General features: G+C 42.0%; 1 protein-coding gene across 6 annotated transcripts in view; it reads left to right on the forward strand.

The window, feature by feature from the left end:
- Window positions 1-24,099, forward strand: part of ADARB1 (adenosine deaminase RNA specific B1) — a 61,250-nt gene that overhangs the window by 32,438 nt on the left and 4,713 nt on the right. For all 6 annotated transcript variants that reach the window (XM_053947744.1, XM_053947748.1, XM_053947746.1 and 3 more), the window contains 6 exons: window positions 888-1,819; window positions 9,243-9,357; window positions 11,219-11,387; window positions 11,895-12,043; window positions 12,656-12,824; window positions 21,621-21,802. In XM_053947744.1, the coding sequence (XP_053803719.1) occupies window positions 888-1,819; window positions 9,243-9,357; window positions 11,219-11,387; window positions 11,895-12,043; window positions 12,656-12,824; window positions 21,621-21,802 (1,716 nt within the window). The remainder of the gene's footprint in view (window positions 1-887; window positions 1,820-9,242; window positions 9,358-11,218; window positions 11,388-11,894; window positions 12,044-12,655; window positions 12,825-21,620; window positions 21,803-24,099) is intronic.

The following is a 24,099-nucleotide window of genomic DNA, read 5'->3' on the forward strand; positions in this document are numbered from 1 at the left end:
CCCATTAAAATATTATCACAGTGAGTGTGCAGCTTTTGTCACACTTCTATTCTACATAGCCTTAGAGAGGATCTTTAGTGATTTTGGGATTTGTAACTCCAGGACAGCAGTTTCCTTGACAAGGAATTATGCTTATAAATGATGAATTGGAGATTTTTTTGTAATAGAAGGCTGTGTGGAAATATATGGTCTTGTGGTCCTGCTGGAACAGTGGGCAGCTGTAGTTCCTGACAAAATTGGGATGAGGTGAAATGAATGTTTAGAAAAGGCATAAAAAATCACTGAATTTGAAAAATATGGAATAGCTAAAGAGAAACAAAAGCATTCAATAGGTAATCATGGTACCTGCCAAAGAGCTGCCTAATTTTTCATTGCTCTGAACGAAGGTTTTATTTATGTAGTTTTTCAATTTAAGCAACTAAAATCACTGCAGGGTCAAAAGTAATGTGACTAAACTGATAATAAAATAGAATTAAATAGCTCAGAGTTGTGGTCTTAGGCCTCCATTTTTACTTTACAAATGGTAGTTGCTTGTTTTGTGGGCATATGTTGCTATGGCTTATATTGTTGATTTAAAGATTTTTGAGGCTAAATATAACTTAGAAGTACAAGTTTTGTTCCAGCATAATTAAAATGAAGAAAAAAGTTGTAGTGATTTTTTGCTGTGCAGTTGTATCAGGTGTGTGGTTTGAAGATTGAGTATGTTGTTTCTTGAATTATTGAGAGGTTGTGTTACATTATCATCTCCAGTTGCATTGCAAAAATATTTAACCTGTGAGCACACATCACTTAACCAGTTACAAAGAGAGATAAAGGAATCTATAAATTTTGCATTTACAAGATCCTGCACCGAAGGCATTGTAAGTTACTCTTTCTGGGCACCGCAGGTTCGAGCAGCACCGACATTAAAGAAAACCGCAATGTGGACAACGTTCCCCCCAAGGACAGCGCCGGGCAGGGCCTTGGCGAGGGGACCCCGCTCTCCAACGGCGGTGGCAGCAGCAGCAGGAAGAGACCTCTGGAGGAGGGCAACAATGGCCATTCCAAATTTCGCCCCAAGAAGAGGAAGAAAACGCCCGGCCCCGTTCTGCCAAAGAACGCCCTGATGCAGCTTAACGAGATTAAACCCGGTTTACAATACAAACTCCTCTCCCAGACGGGGCCGGTCCACGCCCCCATGTTTGTGATGGCGGTGGAAGTCAATGGCCAGGTGTTTGAGGGGTCTGGCCCAACAAAAAAGAAAGCCAAGCTTCACGCTGCCGAAAAGGCTCTGCGCTCCTTCGTCCAGTTCCCAAACGCCTCGGAAGCCCACCTGGCCATGGGCAGGACTCTGTCGGTCAACACAGACTTCACATCTGACCAAGCCGATTTCCCCGACACCCTTTTCAACGGCTTCGAGACGCCGGTCCCTTCTGACGCTTCCTTTTACCTGGGCTCCAACGGGGACGGCTCCTTTGGCTCCGGCGGGGACTACGGGTTGCCGTCGTCTGCCGTAGCCAGCAGCCTTTCCCAGTCGCCTCTGCCCCCGCCCTCCCCCTACCCCACAGCCAGCGGGAAGAACCCCGTCATGATCCTCAACGAGCTGCGCCCCGGGCTGAAGTACGAGTTCCTCTCGGAGAGCGGAGAGAGCCACGCCAAGAACTTCGTCATGGCTGTGGCGGTGGACGGTCAGACTTTCGAAGGCTCGGGAAGGAACAAAAAGCTGGCAAAAGCTCGGGCTGCTCAGTCAGCCCTGGCATCCCTGTTTAACATGCAGCTGGACCAGACCCCATCTCGCCAGCCCATTCCCAGCGAGGGGCTCCAGTTACACTTGCCACAGGTGAGAAACCCTTCGGGTGTTGTGGATGGCTTTGGGTAATGACCAAGAGGAGTCAAATTGGGTATTGCATCAGTTTGAACAGCATTTCTGCTTCTGTAGATATGTGTGTCTATATATATATATATGTGTATGTATATCTGTAGTAGGTGATTTATACAGTTACAGCTTCTGGCAGTTTGAATTCTCTTGCACAGAGAAGAGGCTTTGTTTCTGATGTTTTCAGCCTTGACCATGTTGTGTAAGAGAGCACCAGTGCCAGCTTGAATTACGGTTTGTGCTGGGGAAAGATTGAATCGCATCTTGCTCGTCTCAGGCAGCAAGACTTAGATGGAGTTCAAGTGAGAATTACTGCTTTAAGTGAAGCTGTTATTTGATACAACAGTTTTTAGCAGAGAAGAAAATCATTCTCTCCTGCCAACAGAAATTGTTGTGAGTCAAGGTCAGATTAAGTGAGGCTGTTGCAACTGCCACTGATTTCCATGTGCATGTATCCATGGATGTGTGGTTAAATGGCTCTCATCTGAAGGGTTGTGCTGTAGGCAAGTGAATTAATATGCATATGGAAGTTACTTAGGCAAGTAAATCTGGCTGAGAAATAATTTAAATCAAATAGTTAATGAACTAGGAAAAGTATCCAACATACTGGACACAGATCAGAAATTTGAAGTCACTAGAATGGAGTCATTTTGAGGGTTTTTTAATGCAGAAAAATTCTCCCCTCTTTTCTTGTTTTTGTTTCTTCACAGTCAAACTACACTAATAATTGACTACTGTCTTTCTACTGCATCTCTTGGGTCTTTTTAATGACATTATATGCCCTAAATCTAAATTAAAATCTTTGTCTGTGAATTCTTCTGCAGCTTTCTGTTTATTATGAGAATTTCAAGGCTTTGACCTTTTCTATCTCAAAACCATTGTTCTAGATTTCATTAAAATTCTAACATAATGTGGGGTCAAAGAGTATAAGTAAATGTGACTGTTTTGAGTATGTTGTTTGCTCAAAATATATGATCATTATGCATATTTTATTACTTCCCATATGGTTTCATTTTAATCTTGCACAATTACTGTGTTACTGAAAAATGTTTTCTTCATTTTCAAATCCAGGATCGTGCTGGTTTGGGTAGTTACAATGTCTTCAGTAGATTCAGTGATTTTAGACTTGGATCTTTGTTTTTAAAAGTAGATTTGACCCCAGACACCAAAAGAATTTCACTGTTAGTAATTCATGTGTTTTTAGTTCTTGCATCAGTAAAATGGTGAAAACTGAAACTGGAAGAGGAAAGTGTGAAAAACCCAAGCTGAGCTGGGAAAAAGATGGTACATGGGTGCTGCCTCATTTAGACCCCATTTCAAGTAATTTTTTTATTCAGGGGCTTTTGATCAGCTTGTCATCAGGATGTCATCGAGCACTTCACTGTGTTGCTTTGCTTTGAATTTTAATTAGCTGTTACTGGAATTACATTAGATCTTTTACATATTAGTAATTTTGGTCTAGTGTGTATTTAATGATTTAAGCATTTGTGCTGTTTTCAGGTCGTGCTTGATTTATCTTCTAAAAGAAGTCTGTGAGTTGTTTAATTATTTTAGACATTGTTTACTGTGTAAAAAAGTGTTAAATTCAGAGATAATCCTAAAGTGGGTGAAATCACAAAAACTGGAGAGTGCAGGAATGATGTAAATGAGGATAGGATTTGATACAACCAGTGGAAAAAATATTGGGTTGGAAAAAATGAAAGCTACAAATATGTGAGGGGAGGAAAAAATCAAATACTAAGTGCTTAGGGGAAATAAAAGTAGTGCAGTGTGGTTTTGCCAGTGAAGATGGAATTGACTGTTGGGTGGCAGGTCCAAACCTGCCTGTAGGTCATTTGTGGTGGGAAGAATGGAGTTGAGAGGAGAGATGTTCCCTGTGATGCTGGTGGTGGTTGTGAGTGTGGCTGGATGTCTGTCTGTGACCCCAGCAGAGCTGCAGGTGCCCCAAGGAGAGTTAAAAGCAGAAACACAGGTGCAAGGTATCAAATGGTACAGAAGGGTTGCTGCAGTCAAAAATGGATTGTTGTGAAATGGGTGTGACAATAATCTTATGGTCTGTACAGGTGGTTATTGAGGTGCTGATGCTGTGGTTCAGTTCAAGCTTGTCTGCTTGCCCACAGCTTGGTCTCTTGTCAGGGATGAAGGAAGGTTCCCTGCAGTGAGGAACATCTCTGTTCTGGGAAAGTGAGTTAAACTGAGGAGCACACTCAATGTGTGCCTCAGAGTGGGTAGAAATGTCCCAGTGAAAAACTCAGCAGTTGTGCATTTAGCACCTGGCAGTGTGTTGGTATTGAACAGATTGTCATACTTGCTTTAGAGGAACTTGCCTCTCCAAAACAAAGAAAATATTTTTATGGTTAGCTCTGCTTTGTGAACTGATTAAAAAAAAATTAAACAATCACAAAATTATTTGGGTGTGAAGAAACCTTAAAGATTATCTTATTCCCACCCCCTGCCATGGGCACAGACACCTTCTGCTATCCCAGGTTGCTCCAAGCCCTGTCCAACCTGCCCTTGAACACTTCCAAGGATGGGGCAGCCACAGCTTCTCAGTGCCATGGCCTCAGCACCCTCACAGGGAAGAATTTCTTCCCAATATCCCATCTAATGCTGCCCTTTGTCAATGGGAAGCCATTCCCCCTTCTCCTTCTCTCCAGGCCCTTGCCTGAAGTCCCTCTCCAGCTCTACTGGAGCCCCTTCAGGCTCTGGAAGGGCCTCTAAGGTCTCCCTTGATCCTTCTCTCCTCCAGGTGAACACCCCAGCTCTCCCAGCCTGTCTCCAGAGCAGAGGGGCTCCAGCCCTTGGAACATCTTGGTGGCCTTCTCTGGAGGGGTCTCACACCTCTGTCAAAGATGGCATGGTGCTGTCCCTAAAAGAAGTTCTCAGGCCAGTACCAAATGCTTTGGACTAAAACTGAGAAAAGAACATGCTGGTAGCAGTAATTCCCAGTGTATGCTTCAAACCTTCAGCAGTCCAGGCTGCTGGTGTCACTCAAGGAAAAGTTTTCCATCAGACAGTGGGATCCTGCTGCTTGGAGGTATCACCTCTTCAGGCCACTAATGGCTTATGTTAGAAAGCTGATATGGAGGTTTTTCCTAATGTTATTTCCTCAAACTTTTTACTTAAAAAGATAACTGATTAGTCAAGGTGTGCAGAGAGCTGGAAATTGAAATCGTACATATTGAAGCTTAAATACAGTTATTTAAATTAGAAAGCTTGACTGTGGTGAGAGAAAGCAAGTTGTGCTACACAAGTGAGCAGTATAGCTGCAAATGAGATCAGTTTGAAAAACATCACCAGAGAGAGTATTTTTAATCATTCACCTAATTCAATTTACCCCTTCTGTTGTTGTGGACAGATTTTGAAACAAAAGGTTAAGCAGGAGAAATTGGGGTGAGAAGCAGGGGCAAGGAGAAGTATAAAAAATTACTCAAATTTATAAAAGATACACAAATAATAACGCGATTGGAGATCTGGGAAAGCTGCTTCTGCAGAGGTACTGAGGAGTTCTAGGCAGTTGGCTGCAGTGGATTGCTGAGTGTATACAGGAGAATAAGAGTGAGATGGATTCAAACCTGGGAAAAAGTTAATATTGAATATATTTATGGGAATATAATGAATTATATGTTGGAATAATTGCTGAGGAATTGGAAGAAATATACAAGATACATCAGTATAAGCAGTGAAAGACTCTACAACCAGGCAGAAGTTTCTTTAAGTCATTACAGGAAACTTCTCTGAATTGTGTGTGCTGGTCACTGTTAAAGGGGAGGACATTGATTTTACCTGCAGTGGGAAGTTCACATAAGCCATAAACTGTGAAGATAAGAAAAAAAATTCAAAACAAACCAAGGGAGAACGTTTCTGTTTGAGAAGGGTCCCTGGAGATCCAAGGAGAGCACAAAGGACTGAGATGTCTCAGGTCTGTTCCTGTGAGAGCTGTGAGCTGTTGCTGCTGCCGTTCCCACCATTCAGGGGATCCCCAGCATTCATCTTGGGTGGTCTCCAGGGCCTTCCAAGGTCTTCTTCAGCTCCAGATTGACCTGAACTTCATCAGCTCCGGAATATTTTTCAAGCGTGAATGATCAGGGTGGTTCTGCTACAACATTGCTGCAACATCTGTATTTAACCAAAACCAGTCTGTGTGTGTGAAAAGGAGTGGATTCACTGTGACTTCATCAGAGAAGGGAACAACACACCCAAAATAATGTGGAGCTCACATGCCTTGCTGAGCCAACTGTCAGCTATTTTAGGTCTTTCCTTTTTTGAATTACTCAACTTGAAATAATGATTTAATGCAGGAGCAGGGGTAGAGAAACTGTGTGTCAGATGTTAGAGCATTCATAGGAAAGGTGAGACATGAGTTCCATTTCTGTTCCAATCAATATTTTTTATATGAAAGACAGTAGAACAGAATGTGATGTGAAAGATCCCTACTCAGGCCAGTCACTGGCTTGGGCTTGCTGTGGAAACAGCTTCAAGTCCATGGTTTTGAGATGGGGACAGCAGGATGTAATTTCTGGCCAGTAAGTCTTGTTCCTGGTGCTGCCTTATTCCCTTCTCTTCCATGCCCTTAACTATATCAGTGTAATAGGCTGCCTGGGAGAGAGGGATAATTCTTCTAATTTCCTGGGGGAGTATTCTTACCAAAGACCAAAATCTTAGTGACTACCTCTATAGGCATTTAACAGAGTTTATTCCTCACTGCCCAGCTGTTGTCACGCAATTCGTGTATCAAATAGAAATAAGAAATCTTTAATATATCTGCCTGTTTTCTGGCAGTGTGTTTTTTTTCCTCCTCTCCAGTTCATCCTGGATTGTTTGCATCTCCAGGGTTCATTTTGTCTGGGTGGAGTTCTGCTTAGGCCTTCTTATGAGTCCTCCCCAGTGTCCGGCTCTAAGTTCATCCAAGCATTTTTAGGTTGCCTTGCCAGCAGCTTAGCTCCAGGTTCTGTGAGATGCAGCTCCATCCCCTTCTGCTGTGCCAGCTTCCATCTTCCTGGAGGAACTCACTGTGTGCTCCTTTGTATACCACCACCACAGTTTCCTCTGCTTTGCTTGTTATGTGAAAAAAAAGATCCTTCTGGAAGAAGCTAATGGATGCAGCCTGTATGCAGGCTTACTACCCAGCTGCTGTTCAGGGAGCCTTTTGTCATGGCATTAGCAGGCAAAGTGGCCATGGATTTCTTCCCAGAAACACATGGCAGTTTCAGTTCCCAGAGCTGGGGAAGACTCCTCCAGCTACCATCACCACGCACCAGCACTTCTTTAGAAAAGCCTCTGTTAAGTGTAGAATCATAGCATAGTTTGGGTTGGAAGTGCCCTGAAGCATTTCCTGTCTGGAATTGTTTGTTTCTGTAGTATCTATATTCCATCACAATGTCATTCAGCATTATTTTACAATGTGCTGTCCAGCACATCACAGTGTAGGGTAGAGCAGAAAATACATGGATTACAGAGAGAGCATAAAACTTGCAACTGGGAAGGAAGTATCCATTGCTGTGCAGTGAGGCTAGGGGTAAAACACTGGAATGGGGACTCTGTGCCTTGGCTATACAGTGATCTGCCCTCATGGCTGCAGGGAGCTTAATAATTTAAGCCTTTTGTGTTTTAATTTTCCATTTCTAAGATGAGGGTGATTAAAAACTATTTGCCTTTTCTTTTGTGTATTTACCTTAAATTTCAGCTTTCTGCATTAGGTAAGTACTAGGGCAATTAAATGCAGATTTTAGCTGTGTGGTTGTAGTGCTGGCAGAACGTGGACTAACCCAATTTTGTGTCCAGCAATAAAAGACTGTGTTTGAAAATCAGTGCCTGACTGGACATGTTCATGACCCCTGAGCTAAATTGAGTTCCTGAAAAATATATGGAGTTTCTAAGTTGCAGTCCATTCAAATGTTTCAAGAAAATTGGTGTTTGCAATGTCAAGAGTCTTCTGATTCCACAAGCTGAGCGATTGCAAAACCTGGATGAGGCTGGTGCAGCTGGGACCTGACTGCTGGTCACTGTTTTCTGTCAGGCTCTGGTGAGAGCTGCTGAGCTCTGTAATCATCACACCCAAGCTTTAGTTATTTCTTGGCTGCTAAAGCTTTTCCAAAAGAAAGTTAACATTGAGAGCATGTCCACATCATTTCTAGGTTGGTTGGTTCCCATGAGCCTTGTTAAGGAAATGGGGGTGATGGGGCTGATGGTCTTCAAACCTTTTTCTTCCCTTTTTTCAATTTTTTTTTTTCTTTTCCCTTTTGGGCATCTAACACATCTGTATCATAGAATGGATTGGGTTGGAAGGGACCTTAAAGCTCATCCACCCCCTGCCATGGGCAGGGACACTTTCCACTATCCCAGGTTGCTCCAAGCCCTGCCCAACCTGTACACCTGAAACACCACCAACCTGGCCTGAAACACTTCCAGCAATGGGGCAGCCACAGCTTCTCTGTTCCAGTGCCTCACTCAACATCTGAATGGCACTGGTGAGTGTGACACAATACCTGTGCCTTTGTGGCATGTGAAGCTGTGGGCCAGGTATGCACACCTAGAACATCTCTTGATTGATACTGCTGTTATCAACATGTTATCAAGACATGGTTGCCTTGGCTTCAGCTTCTTTTCAGGTGAAAATCCAAGAATTTGGTCTTGACTCATTTTTTCTAGCAGTTACAGTTCCAGTTGCCTTGAAAACAGCAGGTGAGATTAGCTGCAGTGCTGAACTGGATTGTCTGTCAGTAGGAGCAGGACTGCTATTTCAAAGTTTTCCTTCCTTTTGGAAGTTAGCCTCACTTACAGCCTGACTTAAAGTTCAAGTTTTCCTGAAAGAAAAACAGAAATCTTTCCTAATTCTGAGATCACTTATTTGGGGTTGTACACTGATATTTTCTATTCCTAACTTTGTATAGGTCTTGTAAAAATAGGAAGCATTAAACTAGGGTTGAAAACAAAATTGTCCTTATTTATGTAATAGATAAGGAATTAGATTGTTATAAAAGGTTCTTTTGAGTGGCATGGATTTTTACTTCAATCTTATTGTCAGGTTCAATGTTGAGGATACTGAAATGATGTGTTTTGAGGTCTGAGCATGAGAATATAGACTTATCTGTCTATCCAGTTGTTCTCCCAAGCCTCAAATGTTCATCAGATCATGGGAATTAGGTGCTTCAGTGCTTGGCTTAGCACTGTCTGACCTTGTTTTGGTAGACACAGAGCACTCAAACCTCTGCTTCCACTTGCAAGGGACACCTCAAGGTCAATTTTTAAAGTGAGCAATAAAAACTGACTTCATTTGCTTTGTCCAATCATTTTAAAAGTGTAAATCTTTATAATTTAATGCTCCTGTAATTTTAAAAATTATTTTAAAAATTATTTTAATGTGCATTTCTGTATGGTCCTACAGGTGTTAGCTGATGCTGTTGCACGCTTGGTTGTAGATAAATTCAGTGATTTGACAGAAAATTTCTCATCTCCACATGCACGTCGAAAAGTCCTTGCTGGAATTGTCATGACAACAGGTAAATTAAAAAAAAAAAATAGTAGTATCTTGAATGCTTAAATATGAGAGCTATGTTTGCATCTAGTAAACTAACTCTTTTCAGTCAAGCAGTATTGAAATGTATTTTTACTGTTTAATCATGAAGGTGGATTAAATATAGAGGTTAAATCTCAGGTACTTACAGGAATATTAGACCTGTAAATACTTTTTTTTCCACAGAGTTCCTGTCCTCTGCCTGAGACATCTGAGTAGCTCAAGAAATGTAGGTTTTAAAGTTGATCCTGAAACTTCGGGAAAATAAATAAAATCCCCCATCGGTGTTCCTGGTTTGGGCATGTTATGCCTGAATTACACTTCTTTCCAAGGCTTTAGGATTTTGCACTTTTTCTTGCTACATTTTATTCTTAGTGCTCTGTGTTAGTCATTTTAGTAAAAATATCTGAAGAAAGCAGTCGATGTTTTGGCAGATGGCAGAGGTGTGCACATGTCAGCAGTGCTGTTGTGGTTCCCTGGGTGCTGACACGAGATCTCTGCTTGTCCAAGTCAGCCAGAACAGTGCAGTTCTGCCCTAAACTCATCTGTGACCATGCTGCTGCTGAGTTTTCCTCACATTAAGGTTTATCTTGATCTTCAATCCATGTGAACCCTTGGTGGAATGTTCATTTTGAGGCTGTCCCAGCTGTCTCCCTTCCTGATCTCTTGCCCTCCCACTCACACAGGCTGTTGGGAGGTTTGGGAAGCCTTGATGCTCTTCAAGCTCTGTGGAGCAACAGCCAGACCTCCATCTGCTAATAACACTGTTTTAGCCCCAAATATATGAGGAACATGCTGTAGTTTTTATTTTTTGTGGTGTTGTGTTTTGTAATATTTAACAGGTTTTTACAGCCCTGTATGTGCAATTCCAAGAAGAGTCATGTGCCAAAGAATTAAGACTTAACTAACATGTGAATTCCTTTTGATTAACAGAAGAAATAGCTTAACACAGAATAAGAAAATATCTTGCCATGAATACGTGTCTGGGAATGCCTGGAATTAAATGACCCCGTGGCATAGCCTTGTGTTACAGCTTGGTGCTTCTCCTCCAACCCTGTGGGCAGGAGGGCCCAGCTGGGCTCAGGTTCATTTTATCTTGTGGGGCTTTTTTTTACCCCTGAGTGTTTTGCTAAGTGGCGTTTTGACCTGTCTTTCTTAGTCCTTCATTCAGCTGGGCTTTTTAAATGATAAAGGCAGTTCTCTGTATAGAAAACATCCACCCAATGTACTTTTAAAGTTCTATTTCATGGAATGGTTTCATACCAAGAACTACACATTATACTGGTAATTTTTACAGTTATGTAAACATCTATATTTCTTTTTATATTTCTTTTTTCCCTAGTCTTAGCTTTCCTGTTGTTGGCTCAATACCCTTCCAAAATGTTTTGCTGCTTTAATAAACCAACGCCTTTCAGATTTCTAAAGTGGCTGTGAATATCTGCATAGGTGCCAGAAGGTACAGCTGAAATTTGTTGGCTGCCTGAATCTCAGGAAAAAAAGCACTTTGGATCTCAGGCTTTAATAATTCTTCTTGAAGCATCACTTTTTACTTGCAAGTTTTCAGTTTTTAACTTGTCTGAGCTCTAACATGAAGAGAGTAGTTCTCGTAAGAACCACTGATGGTACTGGTGCAGGGAGGTATGGCTGAGTGAAGCTTTTGTTATAAGTAAATTATCAGAAGGAAAAGCATCTATTTTTTTAAAAAGAAGCAAACAACAAGCTTTCTTGTTTTAAAAAGAAAGCAAACAAGCAAAAAAAAAGAGCCTTGTTTGGGTTCTGCAAGAAGATCACTCAGTGCATTATTTACGATGTTAATTGCATCTCCTTCCTGAAATTTTGTTTTGCAGGTACAGATGTGAAGGATGCCCTGGTAATAAGTGTTTCTACAGGAACAAAATGCATCAATGGGGAATACATGAGTGATCGTGGTCTTGCATTAAATGATTGCCATGCAGAAATCATAGCTCGACGGTGTCTGCTGAAATTTCTGTACACACAACTTGAGCTTTACCTAAGGTAAACTGGAGGGAAAAAGATGATGAGCTGGTCACACAGAGCTGAAAAGGTGTCTGTGGAAAACATCTGTCTTCATTATTTCAGTGTAAAGCACTTGTCCTGTTGCATTAGGATGTTGAATTTAGAACTCGTGCCCTTTGCCCTGAAGTTTGAGTTGAACAAAACATTTATTCAGTGAGGTGTGTCATGAAGAGGGGAGGACAGGGAAAATAATTGGCAATCATTTTGTAAACTGTAAATGTATAAATCAAAATAATATGAAGTGGGCTGAAGGTTGCTGATGTTTCATTTAAGTGCCTGAAAGCTCTTGACATCTGGGATTGCCACAGGCTCTTTGTTTCCTGTCTCAATGGTCCTTTAATTTAGTGAATTGTCATAACTGTTAGATTTATATTACAGAAATGTCAACCATCCTGTGTTTGTTTTTAATGCCTGTTAAGTCTGTCCAGCTTGTGCCTGTGTCCATGTTAATGTCAGTTTTGACTCCAGCTTTCTTCTCTGTTGCAGCAATAAAGAAGATCAGCAAAAATCCATTTTCATCAAATCAGAGCAAGGCGGGTTTAAGCTGAAGGAGAATGTGCAGTTCCATCTCTATATCAGCACATCTCCTTGTGGTGATGCTCGGATTTTCTCACCCCATGAAGCAGCACAAGAGGGTATGACAGCAGTCCTCCTCTTCCACCCAAGGGAGCTTAAATTATTCTTGGGGCATGTACAAGTGGCACGGTTAAAATTTAGGTGTCTTCTTTCCTTTTAGCATAGAAGTGTGTTAGACAAAGATCTCTTCCAAAAAAATCTGAGCTGTTCTTCCTCTGTGGTAGAAGTTCAGTATAGAGTGATGAACCCTGTGGTCTTGAAGAGGCTGATGCTAACTGAGATAAGCCAGTGAGTCAGCAAGTATTCCTACAGAACTAACCATCCCCTTTCCCTGTTTCCATCCTTTAACAGCAGTTCTCTGCCTGCCCCTTCCACAGTCTGCCCATTAACTTCATTTTAACTCTGTAACACACAGAACAGAGCTCAAGAGCTGCCTGCTTCCTACTGCTCCTTTGGTGAAAGCTTGGTTTAACTGAAAGTGTGTTTTGGAAGGCAGTATTTGTGAGAGGTGTCTGACGCTGTAGCTAAGTTGCCAAGAGCAGTAGGAACTGTGATGCAAGCCAGCAGTAACTGCAGGCAAATACCTCAAATCAGTCCTTCTCACTGTGATCCTAATGTAAAACACTTTGAGAAGGTTCCTCAGCTGATCCTCAGTGTTTTTTGTCCTTCAGACCAAGGGGACAGACATCCAAACCGCAAAGCCAGAGGACAGCTCCGGACAAAAATCGAGTCTGGGGAAGGGACCATCCCTGTGCGCTCCACCACCACTATCCAGACGTGGGATGGGGTATTGCAAGGAGAGAGGCTGCTGACCATGTCCTGCAGTGACAAGATAGCCAGGTGAGACTCTGGTTGGCTTTTTACTGTTGATGTTATTGCTGAAGGAGGGCGTAGGACAAGGGGGAATGGCCTTAAGCTGAAGCAGGGCTGGGCTGGTTGGGATATTGGAAAGAAATTCTTCCCTGGGAGGGTGCTGAGGGCCTGGCACAGGTTGCCCAGAGAAGCTGTAGCTGCCCCATCCCTGGAAGTGTTCAAAGCCAAGGCTGGATGAGGCTTGGAGCAACCTGGACTAGTGGAAGGTGTTCCTGCCCATGGCAGAGGGGTTGAATAAGTTAAGGTCCTTCCAATCCAAAACCATCCTGTGATTCTTACAAGAGAGGAGGGGTGCATGGTACCCACAATGAATGTGCAGGGAATTGATGGACTTATCTCACTGCTTGGATATAGTGTGAGGGTGGCTGCCACCCCTGTGATAAAGCTCTCATTCTTCACCTGCAATTGGTGTCACACCTTTTGCTGGCTTCAGAGGCAAGGTGTAATCACTCTGTACCATTCCAGCCACATCAAGTCATGACAGCTTTGTTTTGTATTTCTGTCACTGGGGAATAGCAGAGGAATGTTTTAGATTTTTTTTTCCCCCTAAAGTAGTATACCATTAGGAAAACAGTACAATAAATCTATTGCATGACTTACATTTGAATAACTTCCTCATCATTGCCCCATTATTGGAAATGTTCAAAGTCAGGTTGGGTGGGGCTTGGAGCAACCTGATCTAGTTGAAAGTGTCCCTGCCTGTGGCATGGGGTTGCAACAGGACAAACTTTAAAGTCCCTTCCAATCCAAACCATTCCATGATATTAAAGATTACTACATTTTCCATGCATAGTTTAGATTTTTATTATATTTCATGGTGAAAAGTGTCCCTGTTAAAAAAAATCCTAATTGATGGGCACTTCCAGCTTGTACTCTAGAATTTTAATAATAGTTTAAATATTTTATTGAAATAATTTGCTTCCAGAACAATATTTTCATTTATATTTCATCAAATTTGTTTTTTGTTGTTCTTTTTGAGAAAGATTGGAAGATTTTTGTTGTTTGTTTTCAAAAGCATAAGTGGACAAAAAAATCAGCAGTAGTATTCTTTAACAAGTATTGGAAATATGGGACAGTTGCATCATCATATTTTTTTTAAATGAGTCTGCGTGTTTGCAGCCTTTGTGCTCTTACAAAGTAGATGAGAAATGGCAAATTTTTCAGCTAATGAAACTGTTATTTTCAATGAAATGTATGTTATATATGTTTTAATTAAAAGAGCTCTGCTGTTTTCTCAAGTCACCATTAGCCTGATTCAAATTTTAGTAAAGATACTAAGTTGGAACTATTCTTGTGAACTGCATATGCCAAATGAAAAATAGAGGAGGAAAGTTATATAATGGCTTTGTTCCTTTAGTCTTGTCTCATGTAATCAGCATCTCTGTTGAAGGAAGGCATTTTATTTTAGTTTAAATACCGCTAACATAAATGAATAGGGCTTTTCAGAAGGTAGGACAAGCAGCTGGGGAAAGGTAATTCTACAGAAATCACATTTTGTCTTCTTTTATAATATTTTCAGTAAAATTCACCAAATAAATCTCCCAGTTTCATGCCAGGGGCTTCTCCCAACCACCTGACTTGGGATTCATGCCACATTCTTTTATCACATTATCATTGCAAATATATATATAAAAAAAAGCTAGTTGTTGAGCTAGAACACATTTGACTCTTTTGTTGATTTTGTGTGATGCAGAACAGAATCCATCTCTCACTTCCATAGCTAGCTGTCACCTCTCCTTGGGGCTAATGGGAATAATTTTGTTTGTGCCAGTGAAGGAAGCAAATAGAACCCCTTGACACAGAACAAAGACTATATGACGGGTAAGGAGGCCCAAATTTTCATCTTTTTTTTTTTTTTTTCACATTGCCCTGACATGTTTTGTCCATTTACATTTGAAAGAATGCCTTTCTCCATAGTGTCCAGCAATCAGTCCTCCAGTATGCCTCAGACCCAGGAATTTCCACTGAGTTTTCCCAAAGGTTTACAAGTCACAGTTTGGGAAAGATGTGGATAAATTTGGGATGTGGGATTGCAGTTTTATCTGAAATGCCTCATCTGTGTGGATTATCTGGATAATCCAATTTACTGTTTCTAGCCTTTGAGTGCTTTGCTGCAGTGTGCTGCCCAGCACCCTCCTAGACCTGGTAGGAGCATCCAAGAAAAGTTGTGAGAAATCTGGGAGGGCCATGAGTGTAATCTCACTTGGACTGGAAGCATTAAAACAGGATTCTCCTGGTGTGGTAGAGCTTGGTGGCTCTGCAGTAAGGAGTTAGGGTGGTTTCTGACCAGAGTTAACATTAATATACATGCATTTGTTTTAAATGTATCCTGGCCTGGTGCCATGGTACTTCACAATGTTGATTTTTGTCGTCTTTCTTTTGATGTGTTTTTCTGCCTATATTTTTGGTTTCAAATAATTACTTACCTTCTTATCAAACATTCCAGTTAATGACTAATGTTCTGCTGAGAAGCACAAAATTTCTTATCACACAGTTTCTTAGAAAAGCTCTAGGAACTGAGAAAGGTTGAGTTGTTAAGAGGGAGGTCATTGGTGCTCTTCTACTTGAAAGAAGAGAAAATATTTTTTTGATAAACTTTTGTGTGAAAGAACATCACACACCCATCCACTGGCCTTGTTTTGTGCTCATTCCCTGCTCATCCAGGGAAATCCAAACAGACATTTCTAACTCAGTGTTCCTCTTTTTTTCCCCAAAAGTGAGCATTTCTCTTTACCAGTTCTTAACCCAGTGACAGTAGCTGATGTGAATTGCAGTGCATGGTGGCTTTGTGGCACTTAGGTGAAATACCTGAGGGGAGGTGGTGAGAAATGACTACCCAAGGTGTACCATTATGGAACCTCTTAACTAAGCTCACATATGTTACAATCTAGTTTAAACCAAGAAGAACAAAGAAAACTAAGTCTCTGTGTATAAAACAGGCAGAACTTTGAATGTTCAAAAAATACCCAAAAAACGTGATTGGCACAATCTTGATGCCAAAAATTGATATATTTTATTTACTAGTAAAAGAGGCAAAGAGAAAGAGAAACAAAAGAATAGAGAAAGCAGTGGGGGGGGGTAGGAGGACAGGGGAGAGTGACAGGGGGGTCCCAGTGATGCCTCGTTGCTCCCCTCCATCTGGTCTTGGTGGTGAGGGTCCCCTGCAGCCCTGAAAAGTATAGAACCCAGTGGATTAATGTAGGTTTGGGGCAGGTGGGGATGCCCACGTGCCTCCCTTGCAGGGGGCCAGTTAGACACTGTGCTTGCAGGACTCTGGATGTGTTGCAGCATGTGCAGGGTCTGGGGACCGCTTCAGGGTCCTTCGATGGGCCATGACAACCCTGAGCTGTCCTGCAGCTTCTCCTGGGGTGAAGGGCCCCACAGCTGAGCTCTGCACAGCAGAGGGTGAGCATTCACTGCCTCTGAGCAGAGGCTTTTTCACCACACACCCAAAACCTCTCTCCCTGCACCCTTTGGTGCAGGGTCTGTGCCAGCCTGGCAGCTGGTAGCCCCAGGGCTGTGCCCTCCACCCCCAAGGTGCTAAGCTTGATCCCTCTGTGAATGTATTCTTCTGCCCCCAGCCCAGACCTGAGTCACTTTATCTTACCAACATGCACTCCAGGACCCCATTCAGGGTTTTGGTGGTTTTCTCTGCAGCTTTTATATAGTTTTGCTGTAATAGGCAAAGGTTCTTCATGAAGATGTTGAAGTCATAAACTATAACATTTCAGTCTCCAACAACATATAGGCAGCAAATCCAGGCAGTGCCAAAAAAGCTGGGACAAATTTGAGCTGTGTGGTTGCCTGCCTGAGTGCAGCTACAAGGGGAGCTGCATGCCTGTAACTGCAAATCTAAAATGGTGTTTGTGAGAAGAGCTACTGTCAAAGACCAGAGACTTCCTGTACTTACAATTTATAGTGTGGGCTGCTGAGCCAGCCACTTGATTTAAAAGAAGCTCTCACTCCTTGTAAAGATACTGCTGCCTGTTTACAGCTGTGGCTCTTGAAGAGGAGTGGTCATAGAGAATTAATCTCTTTAGGAGACAAAGAGAAATTAGTTTTGAAATTGTGCCTTCTGCATGCCAGAAGAAGTGGTTTCTGGGATAGTGCTGTATCTTCTACAGTGACACCTTCTCTCACTTGCCATCAGTTGCTGGTAAAAAACTTGTGATAAATGAAGTGCCAACTAAGTAATTTTCATTTCATCATAGTAATTGTTGTTTATAAATAATACTGATATGAGAAGCTCTTTGAGCTGTCAACACTTGTCAGGTTTTGCCTTGTTTGAGTAGTTGCAGGAGACTCTTGTTTTCCTGAGATGTATTTTGGCCCCAGTTCCATGTGGACACCATTGTGGGTCACACGTAGTGACTTCCCTGCCCTATTCTGCTCTCTGTATAAAAATGAGTAACTAAGATGTTTGATATTAACATCAAGTTTTATGACTCGCTGCTGTTAGGCCTCCCTCAATTCTGCAATTTCTCTAAAATAATGTGAATAACAGAATTTCTGTACCTTTTGCGTTTGGAAAATTCAGAGGAGAGTTTTTACCTGCCACGTGTATTTTTAACTGGTTTTATTTTTGGCAAGAGGTGCTACCAGCATGCTGTGAAAGTGTTGCTGAGAGTTAAATTTTGCTTACCTTCTCATGTGTCAAGAGCTGTGAAATCAGCTGCATTTCATGAAGAAATCCACAGACCTTTTAGGAACCCACTGTAGATAGCCCTGAGCAGATGGTGGTCCAAAGCAGAAATGTGACAACATAGCAAGGAGGAGAGGACTCCTCTTGATTTGGTGTCAGTCTCTGGTTCCTCCACCCTCTTTTTTTAGTGCAGTGTGCTTGAGAACAGCAGAAAGGTTGAGGAAGTGCACCCATCCTCCAGACTGTTATGAACAAGATATACAGCAGTGCCTATAGAATAAGAAAACCAGTGAGTGTGACAAATTAATAAAATTCAGATTTTCCACTGAGGTGCTTATCTATAATTCATCAGGTGAGCACAGTACACAGAGAATGTCCTGTGTGTAAATTGACAGGAGCTGAACACAGCCCATGTGCATTGATCTGCAAAGGCCAAGCTTGGGGCTGAGCCTGCAAAGGTGTTGGGATGTACTGGTTTGAAGGAGCATTTCCCAACACTGTCCTTCTACTCCAACAGTGGAGGAATCACAGTTAGCTGTACCTCATCTCAAATCAGGGCACCTCTGTTTAAGTGTTAGCTGTTTGAATGTAAATCTTGTGCCTGTTTATTCCAATCTAAGAGCTTGCACTTTAAATATCAATTTTACTTCAAGGTGAAGCTTTTAAAGGTTGTCAGAGAAAATTCTTGTAACTTAAAAACAGAACACTCAGAATATGTTAAATACTATCATAAAACAATTTTTTGATTACCTTAGGCAAGCATCTCAGGTGTTTCCAGTGAGAAGGTTTACATTTGAAGAATTTCTCTACCTGCTTCCCTGGGTGTTCTTTCCCATCTGCAACTCTCTGCTTTACATGCCTTACTTTAGGCATTTCAGTGTCTGTTGATGTGATGCAGCATTCCTGTGTTCTGCTCATGCTCGTTCTTTAGCACCCAGTTTGGGTTTGTAAGCTAGACTTAAGTCAGTTCACTTACTTAACTCTTTTCTGATACTATTTTTAATGTGAACAACAACAAAAAAAAATCCATTGTTTAATTGCTCCACTGGAAACACAACACTGACTTGAAGTTTTTTGCAGTGCATTTTGGTTTTTCTGCTCTGCACTGCATGGTTTGTAGTTAAATACAGCATTTGGCCCCTTAATTTCAATAAAGAAGTTTTGCTTTCAGTAAAGGTTAATGCTATTTTGGCAGCAGTTGTTGGTGTGAGTTCTGCCAGTCTGTGTTTGTAAGCTGGAGGATGAGGCAGCTTTACCACTTCTGGAGGTGATGCCTGTGGCCTTTAGAAAACTGATGTGTGGTGGTGGTTCCTTCTCAGTTTATATTCATAAAAGTTTTTTGAGTGTACATGCTAATGGAAGTGAGATAATACTGCTTGACAGAAGTACAGCATAAAAAAGGAACAAGAAGAAAGTCCTTTCTTTCACTCTGCTGTGATCTGCAGAACATGACCATAAATCTGAGAGGGAGAGGCTGAGGGATTTGGGGGAGCTCAGCCTGAAGGAAAGGAGGCTCAGGGGTGACCTTCTTGCTCTCCACAACTCCCTGATGGGAGGGCAGAGTTAGCTGAGGGTTGGTCTCTTCTCCCAGGCTCCCAGGGACAGGACCAGAGGAAATGGCCTCAAGCTGTGCCAGGTGAGGTTCAGGTTGGATATTGGGGAAAAATTTGGCCAAGCACTGGAACAGGCTGCCAGGGAAGTGGTGGAGTGTCCCTGGAAGTGTCCAAAAGGTGTGTGGATGTGGCACCTGGGAACAGTGGTGAGCACGTTGGTGCTGGACAGGGTTAGTGGTTGGTCTTGATGATTTTAGAGGGCTTTTCCAGCCTTACTGATTACGTTATTCTTTGGGTTTCCTGTTTGTCTCTGCACTATAACCAGTTTCTGATAAAAGAACACATTTCTGTAGAGAAGTATATGTTCTTTTGTCATAACAGTGAAATTTAAAGCTAGTTTTATAAACCTAACCACCACCCAGCCCTGCCTACTGAATATGAAGAGTTTTGGTTGTGTGAGTGGTTCTGCAGTGCCCTGAGCCCAGCACGAGTGTGTGCTGGGGTGGCAAAGGGGATTCAGCACAGCCCAGCAAAGCAGTCCTGTGCCCAGGAATATCAGCTAATATCAGGTCATACAGTCCTCTCTGCAAAGACTTGCTCACTGTCCTCACTCCTCGTCCTCTTCTAACCAGAAGTTCACAAGACAAATGTCAGCTTTCATTTTCTCTGCCAGAAAAGGTCACCAGGTGTGGGAGGAAGCAGCAAAACATGAGCTCTGGAAATACTGAAGTCAGAAGTAAGGAAAAGGGTCTGGCAGAGGGTTTATTTAGGAAGTAAGGGCTTGCCAGAGGAGTGCTTTGGCCTATTTTAAAATGACTTAAGCACTGATGATGTAGTGTAAAATGGGATGTGTGCCTTGTCTTTGCAATGCTCAGTCTTGGAATTCTTTTTCCAGATGTTTCTTCCATAGTATTACCTGTGTCTGTAGCAGTCAGAAAGGCATATTGGTCCTGGGAAGCAGCAATTTTCACTTGATATCTTTACTCTGACACTTGTTTGCTCATTGGGTTTTCAGTCTTATTAAAAATATGCCTTTATTCCATGTAAAATACACCTCATATATTAGCACAGTATTTTTATTTACTTACTAAGGCCAGCTTTTTTAATGATGGGTGAGTAAATTAATGCATATTGCCTCCATTTTCATCATCAGTAAAGATATGCAAAGAAATAGTTTCTTTGGATTATAATCTTTGTTTTACCATTTTGGTATTAAAAAAAAGAAACATATTGCAAGTCCTGAAGCCAGCCTGTGTAGTTGAGTTATTGGAGTAGTGAAGCAGTTGTGGTGTGGAGTTTCTAGCCTAAAAGGATGCTGCTGTGTAGCCTGCCCAGCACAAGCTGCAGGAAACACTGTTAGCAGCATCTGAATTTCTTGTTTTCCTAGGAGAACCTTGCAACCTGGTATAGCATGGGCTTTTTAATAAGGACAGACATTCTGTGGGAGCATGAGAGCTTCTGATGTGCTCCTCTGTTTTATCCAAGCACCAAAGGAAACTTTTCCTGCTGCTTGTGTCTGGCTTTTGCAGTTGGACTCCAACTCCAGGTTGGACAGGGCTTGGAGCAGCCTGGGATAGTGGAAGGTGTCCCTGCCCATGGCAGGGTTTGAAACTAGATTATGTTTAAGGTACCTTCCAAACCAAACCATTCTGGGATTCCAAGACTGAAATATGCTACTTTCATAGTGCCTCAGTATTCCTCAGAGCAAGGCAGTGAAAATACTCTGCAGGAGATGTTGAGGTTTTCAAAAGTATTTTGTGTGACAGTTACAGAGACATTGAGAGCCCAAACTTTATCAAATGAGCACAATTAAAAAAAAACAAAAAACAAAAAAACCAAAAACCAACAAAATCAGGATTTTGCTCCTAGGCATTCTGTATCCCTTCCACCAGACCTGACCCAGTGTAAATCACATTTCTCAGACAGGGATTTATGTTTGGAATCTGTGAAGCAGCTAAAAGGAGCAAAGACTGTATGCATTCTTTGTATGTTTTCAGTTTTCATATTCAGTGTTGTCGCTGCCCATGGCTATTGCAAGCCAGTGCACATGCCCTTTCTGCCAGCAGGATGTGGCCAGTTGGGCCAGGGTTTGAAGGACAGGCCTTTCCTTGTGGTGGTGAGGTATGGAGGTCTTGCAGAAAATCCTTCTTGTGCTCTGGGAAGGATGCTCTTCTCCCTGCCAGGTGTCTTCTGGTGGTATCAGCTGCTGTTTCTGGGGGAGAATCTCAGAGTTTGGCTTTCTCCCATTGAATGATCCTGTCCATCTCTGGCATCAGAGTGCTGGAAAATGCATCACCAGACATGTTAGCAGGGGTACAAGTTACAGAGTCTGCTCCTGCTTTAGGGCATTTTTCTCAGGATTACACTGAGTATCCCCTAAGCTGATCTCTGAAATTCTGGCAGGTGTCACAGCTTATGCTACCATGGTCATGTGCTAGTCAGGAGGAAGGGTTGAAAGTCTGGTCCATTGTGATTAACTGCTGTTATGTCTGGCAGATGTTACTTGTTTCATTAAAAAGAAAGTGTTTTTTTGTTTTTTGTTTTGTTTTGTTTTTCCCTCCCTCTTAGGTGGAACGTATTGGGTATTCAAGGAGCCTTACTTAGCCTCTTTGTGGAGCCAATTTACTTCTCTAGCATCATCTTGGGGAGTTTATATCATGGGGATCATCTATCCAGAGCCGTATACCAGAGGATAGCAGAGATAGAAGATCTACCACCTCTTTATACACTCAACAGACCTTTACTTAGTGGCAAGTATCTAATGGAGAAGGCCGTGCCGGTAACTAAGTCTGTTCCAGTAGCATTGTGATTTTGTAGTTCTCAAAACCTTGCAAACTGTGTTGCTGTGAGTAAACTGCTTGCTGCTTACAATAGAGAAGCTGTGGTCCAAACATAATACAGACACCCAGTCAGAAATACCATAGCAAGAACCTTTAAAAGTTGGAAAGAAGTGGTGGATGAAACTTGGGATGAGTTTTCACACCATTCCCGTTTGGAACATGTCCTAGGAAGAGAGTTGAAGGCTTAGGGAAATCTCCCTCCTGTGGAATAGTGTGTTAGCACTCACTGTCACTTCTCTTGCACTGCAGATTTTTGTTGAGTGGTCCCTTCATCTATCACTATGCCAAGATAGACACACTTGGTTCACAATTTCTAGGTCAATAATCAACTCAGAATGGATGGAGATGACACCTCACCTGTCTTAAATTCTAAAATGGCTTGTTACAGTAATGCTCTGAAAGCTTTAAAACTGAAATCTCATCCTCCCTCTCACTGTGTCTACTGCTTTGTTCTGTAGAGGTTAGCTTTTGGCATGTGTTTATTTTTACAGGGAGAAAAAAGCTCATAATTTTAAAGCGTGTTCGAAATTTGACATGAATTTAAAAAAAAAAAATATAGGGAGGGAGTGGGGAAAAGAGCATTGTGAACAACGGGTATTTCTTTAGGTAAGAAAGGTAATATGGATTCCCTAAACTAGGATGTATAAAAATGTTAAATAACGTATTTGTCCTTATATTAGCAAGTAACAGTTGCAACACTCTGTAACAAATATCTAATAGTTTTATGGGCATGGTAGCTGATGTATGGACTGTTTCTGCCTAGTTTTGGGGAATTTTTATCAGTCCTTCAAGACAGCAGGTTTGTGGCAGGGTGAGAAGCATCTTTGTTATCCTTTTCACAGCATGTAACAGTACCTTGTCTTCTTGAAAATCATCTTTCTGCAATGGTGCTATCATCTATTTCCCATGAAGTAGAACCATCTGTTTAAACAGTTGAGCCAGGACTTGCTGTGCAGCAGAGAGAGTTTGGAAATGTTCTCAGCTGTGGAGTTTTCACAAAAATACACATCTCAAAAATGTACAGAAAGGTTCTTTAGGAGGTTGGGCTGAGAACTATGTTGATGTATTTTCTTTTACTGGTTCAGTCTTGAAAGCTGATATTCTGACCTCTGCTGATAGATTCAGCTGGGGCGTTTGTGTAGCTGCCCATGTGCTCTTGGATTCCCATATTTTTTCAGTGTATTCTTACCTAGAGGAAGTGTGGCAGAAATACCTGTCTCCAGTACTGTGTTCTTTCTTGTATCACACACACACACACCCTCTGAGATTTATTTCTACCAGGGGGGTGAACTAGAACAGAAATACTTGTCTTGCCTCACTGTCCTGCCTGTTTAGCTGAGAAAGCACTGTAAAAACAGGTTTTCTTCCTCTAATAAAGCAAATTTTATGTCTTCTGGGGCACCTGCATTAAGTCAAAATTATTTTGAGATACTGTTTGTACTGCTAAAAATTGTCTTCCATCATCTTTCTTTGTTTATAAGACAGTTTTTGCTTACATCTTTTGCCAGCAAATTGAATCATAGAATCATTAAGGTTGTAAAAGACCCCCAAGATCATCGAATCCAACCATGAACACTGCCCTGACCACCACTAACACATCCCCATATATTGAACTCCAGTGCATACCAGAGCAGGTGTTTTTCAGCTGAGGGATGCAGGAAATCTGTCTATTCATAGAAAGCTCCCTCCTGTGCTGACTCTTGGAAGCCTTGGTTGCAGGATCCAGCTTTTCAAGGTGCCTTTAGCACCCCAGCACTGAGGGCAGTTGAGCTCTCCCTGAGGGGTGGCCACCCCTACTTGAAGAGAAGACAGGTTCGAATCTTGTAAATTTCTAGAATAATCTGAAAAAAAAAAAATGATTTCTCAATCAGAGTGAGGATAGTTGGATAAATCAGCCAATATCAAGTTGCCCATCTGCAGGGTGACCTGCACAGACTCTTTTTGAGGGGGAGCCACTGGTGGAAGGTGGACATGCAGGAGTTCACCTGGGCTGAAGCCTGAGAAAGGTACTGAGATCTTTATGTTTAGAAATCCTTAACACATCTTTCATTTGTTCATTCCTGCTTCCAGTTCTTGAAATGCTTTCAACTTTTTGCCATCCACAGCTTCCTTGAGTAAGGAGGACTGTGGAGTGTGCAGAGGTTTGTGCAAAGGAACTTCCTTTCTGCTAATTTACTCAATTAGATGTTCCTCAGTGCTCTGTGAGA

The sequence above is a fragment of the Vidua chalybeata genome, chromosome 7 (genome assembly GCF_026979565.1).
Source record: "Vidua chalybeata isolate OUT-0048 chromosome 7, bVidCha1 merged haplotype, whole genome shotgun sequence".
NCBI lineage: Eukaryota > Metazoa > Chordata > Aves > Passeriformes > Viduidae > Vidua > Vidua chalybeata.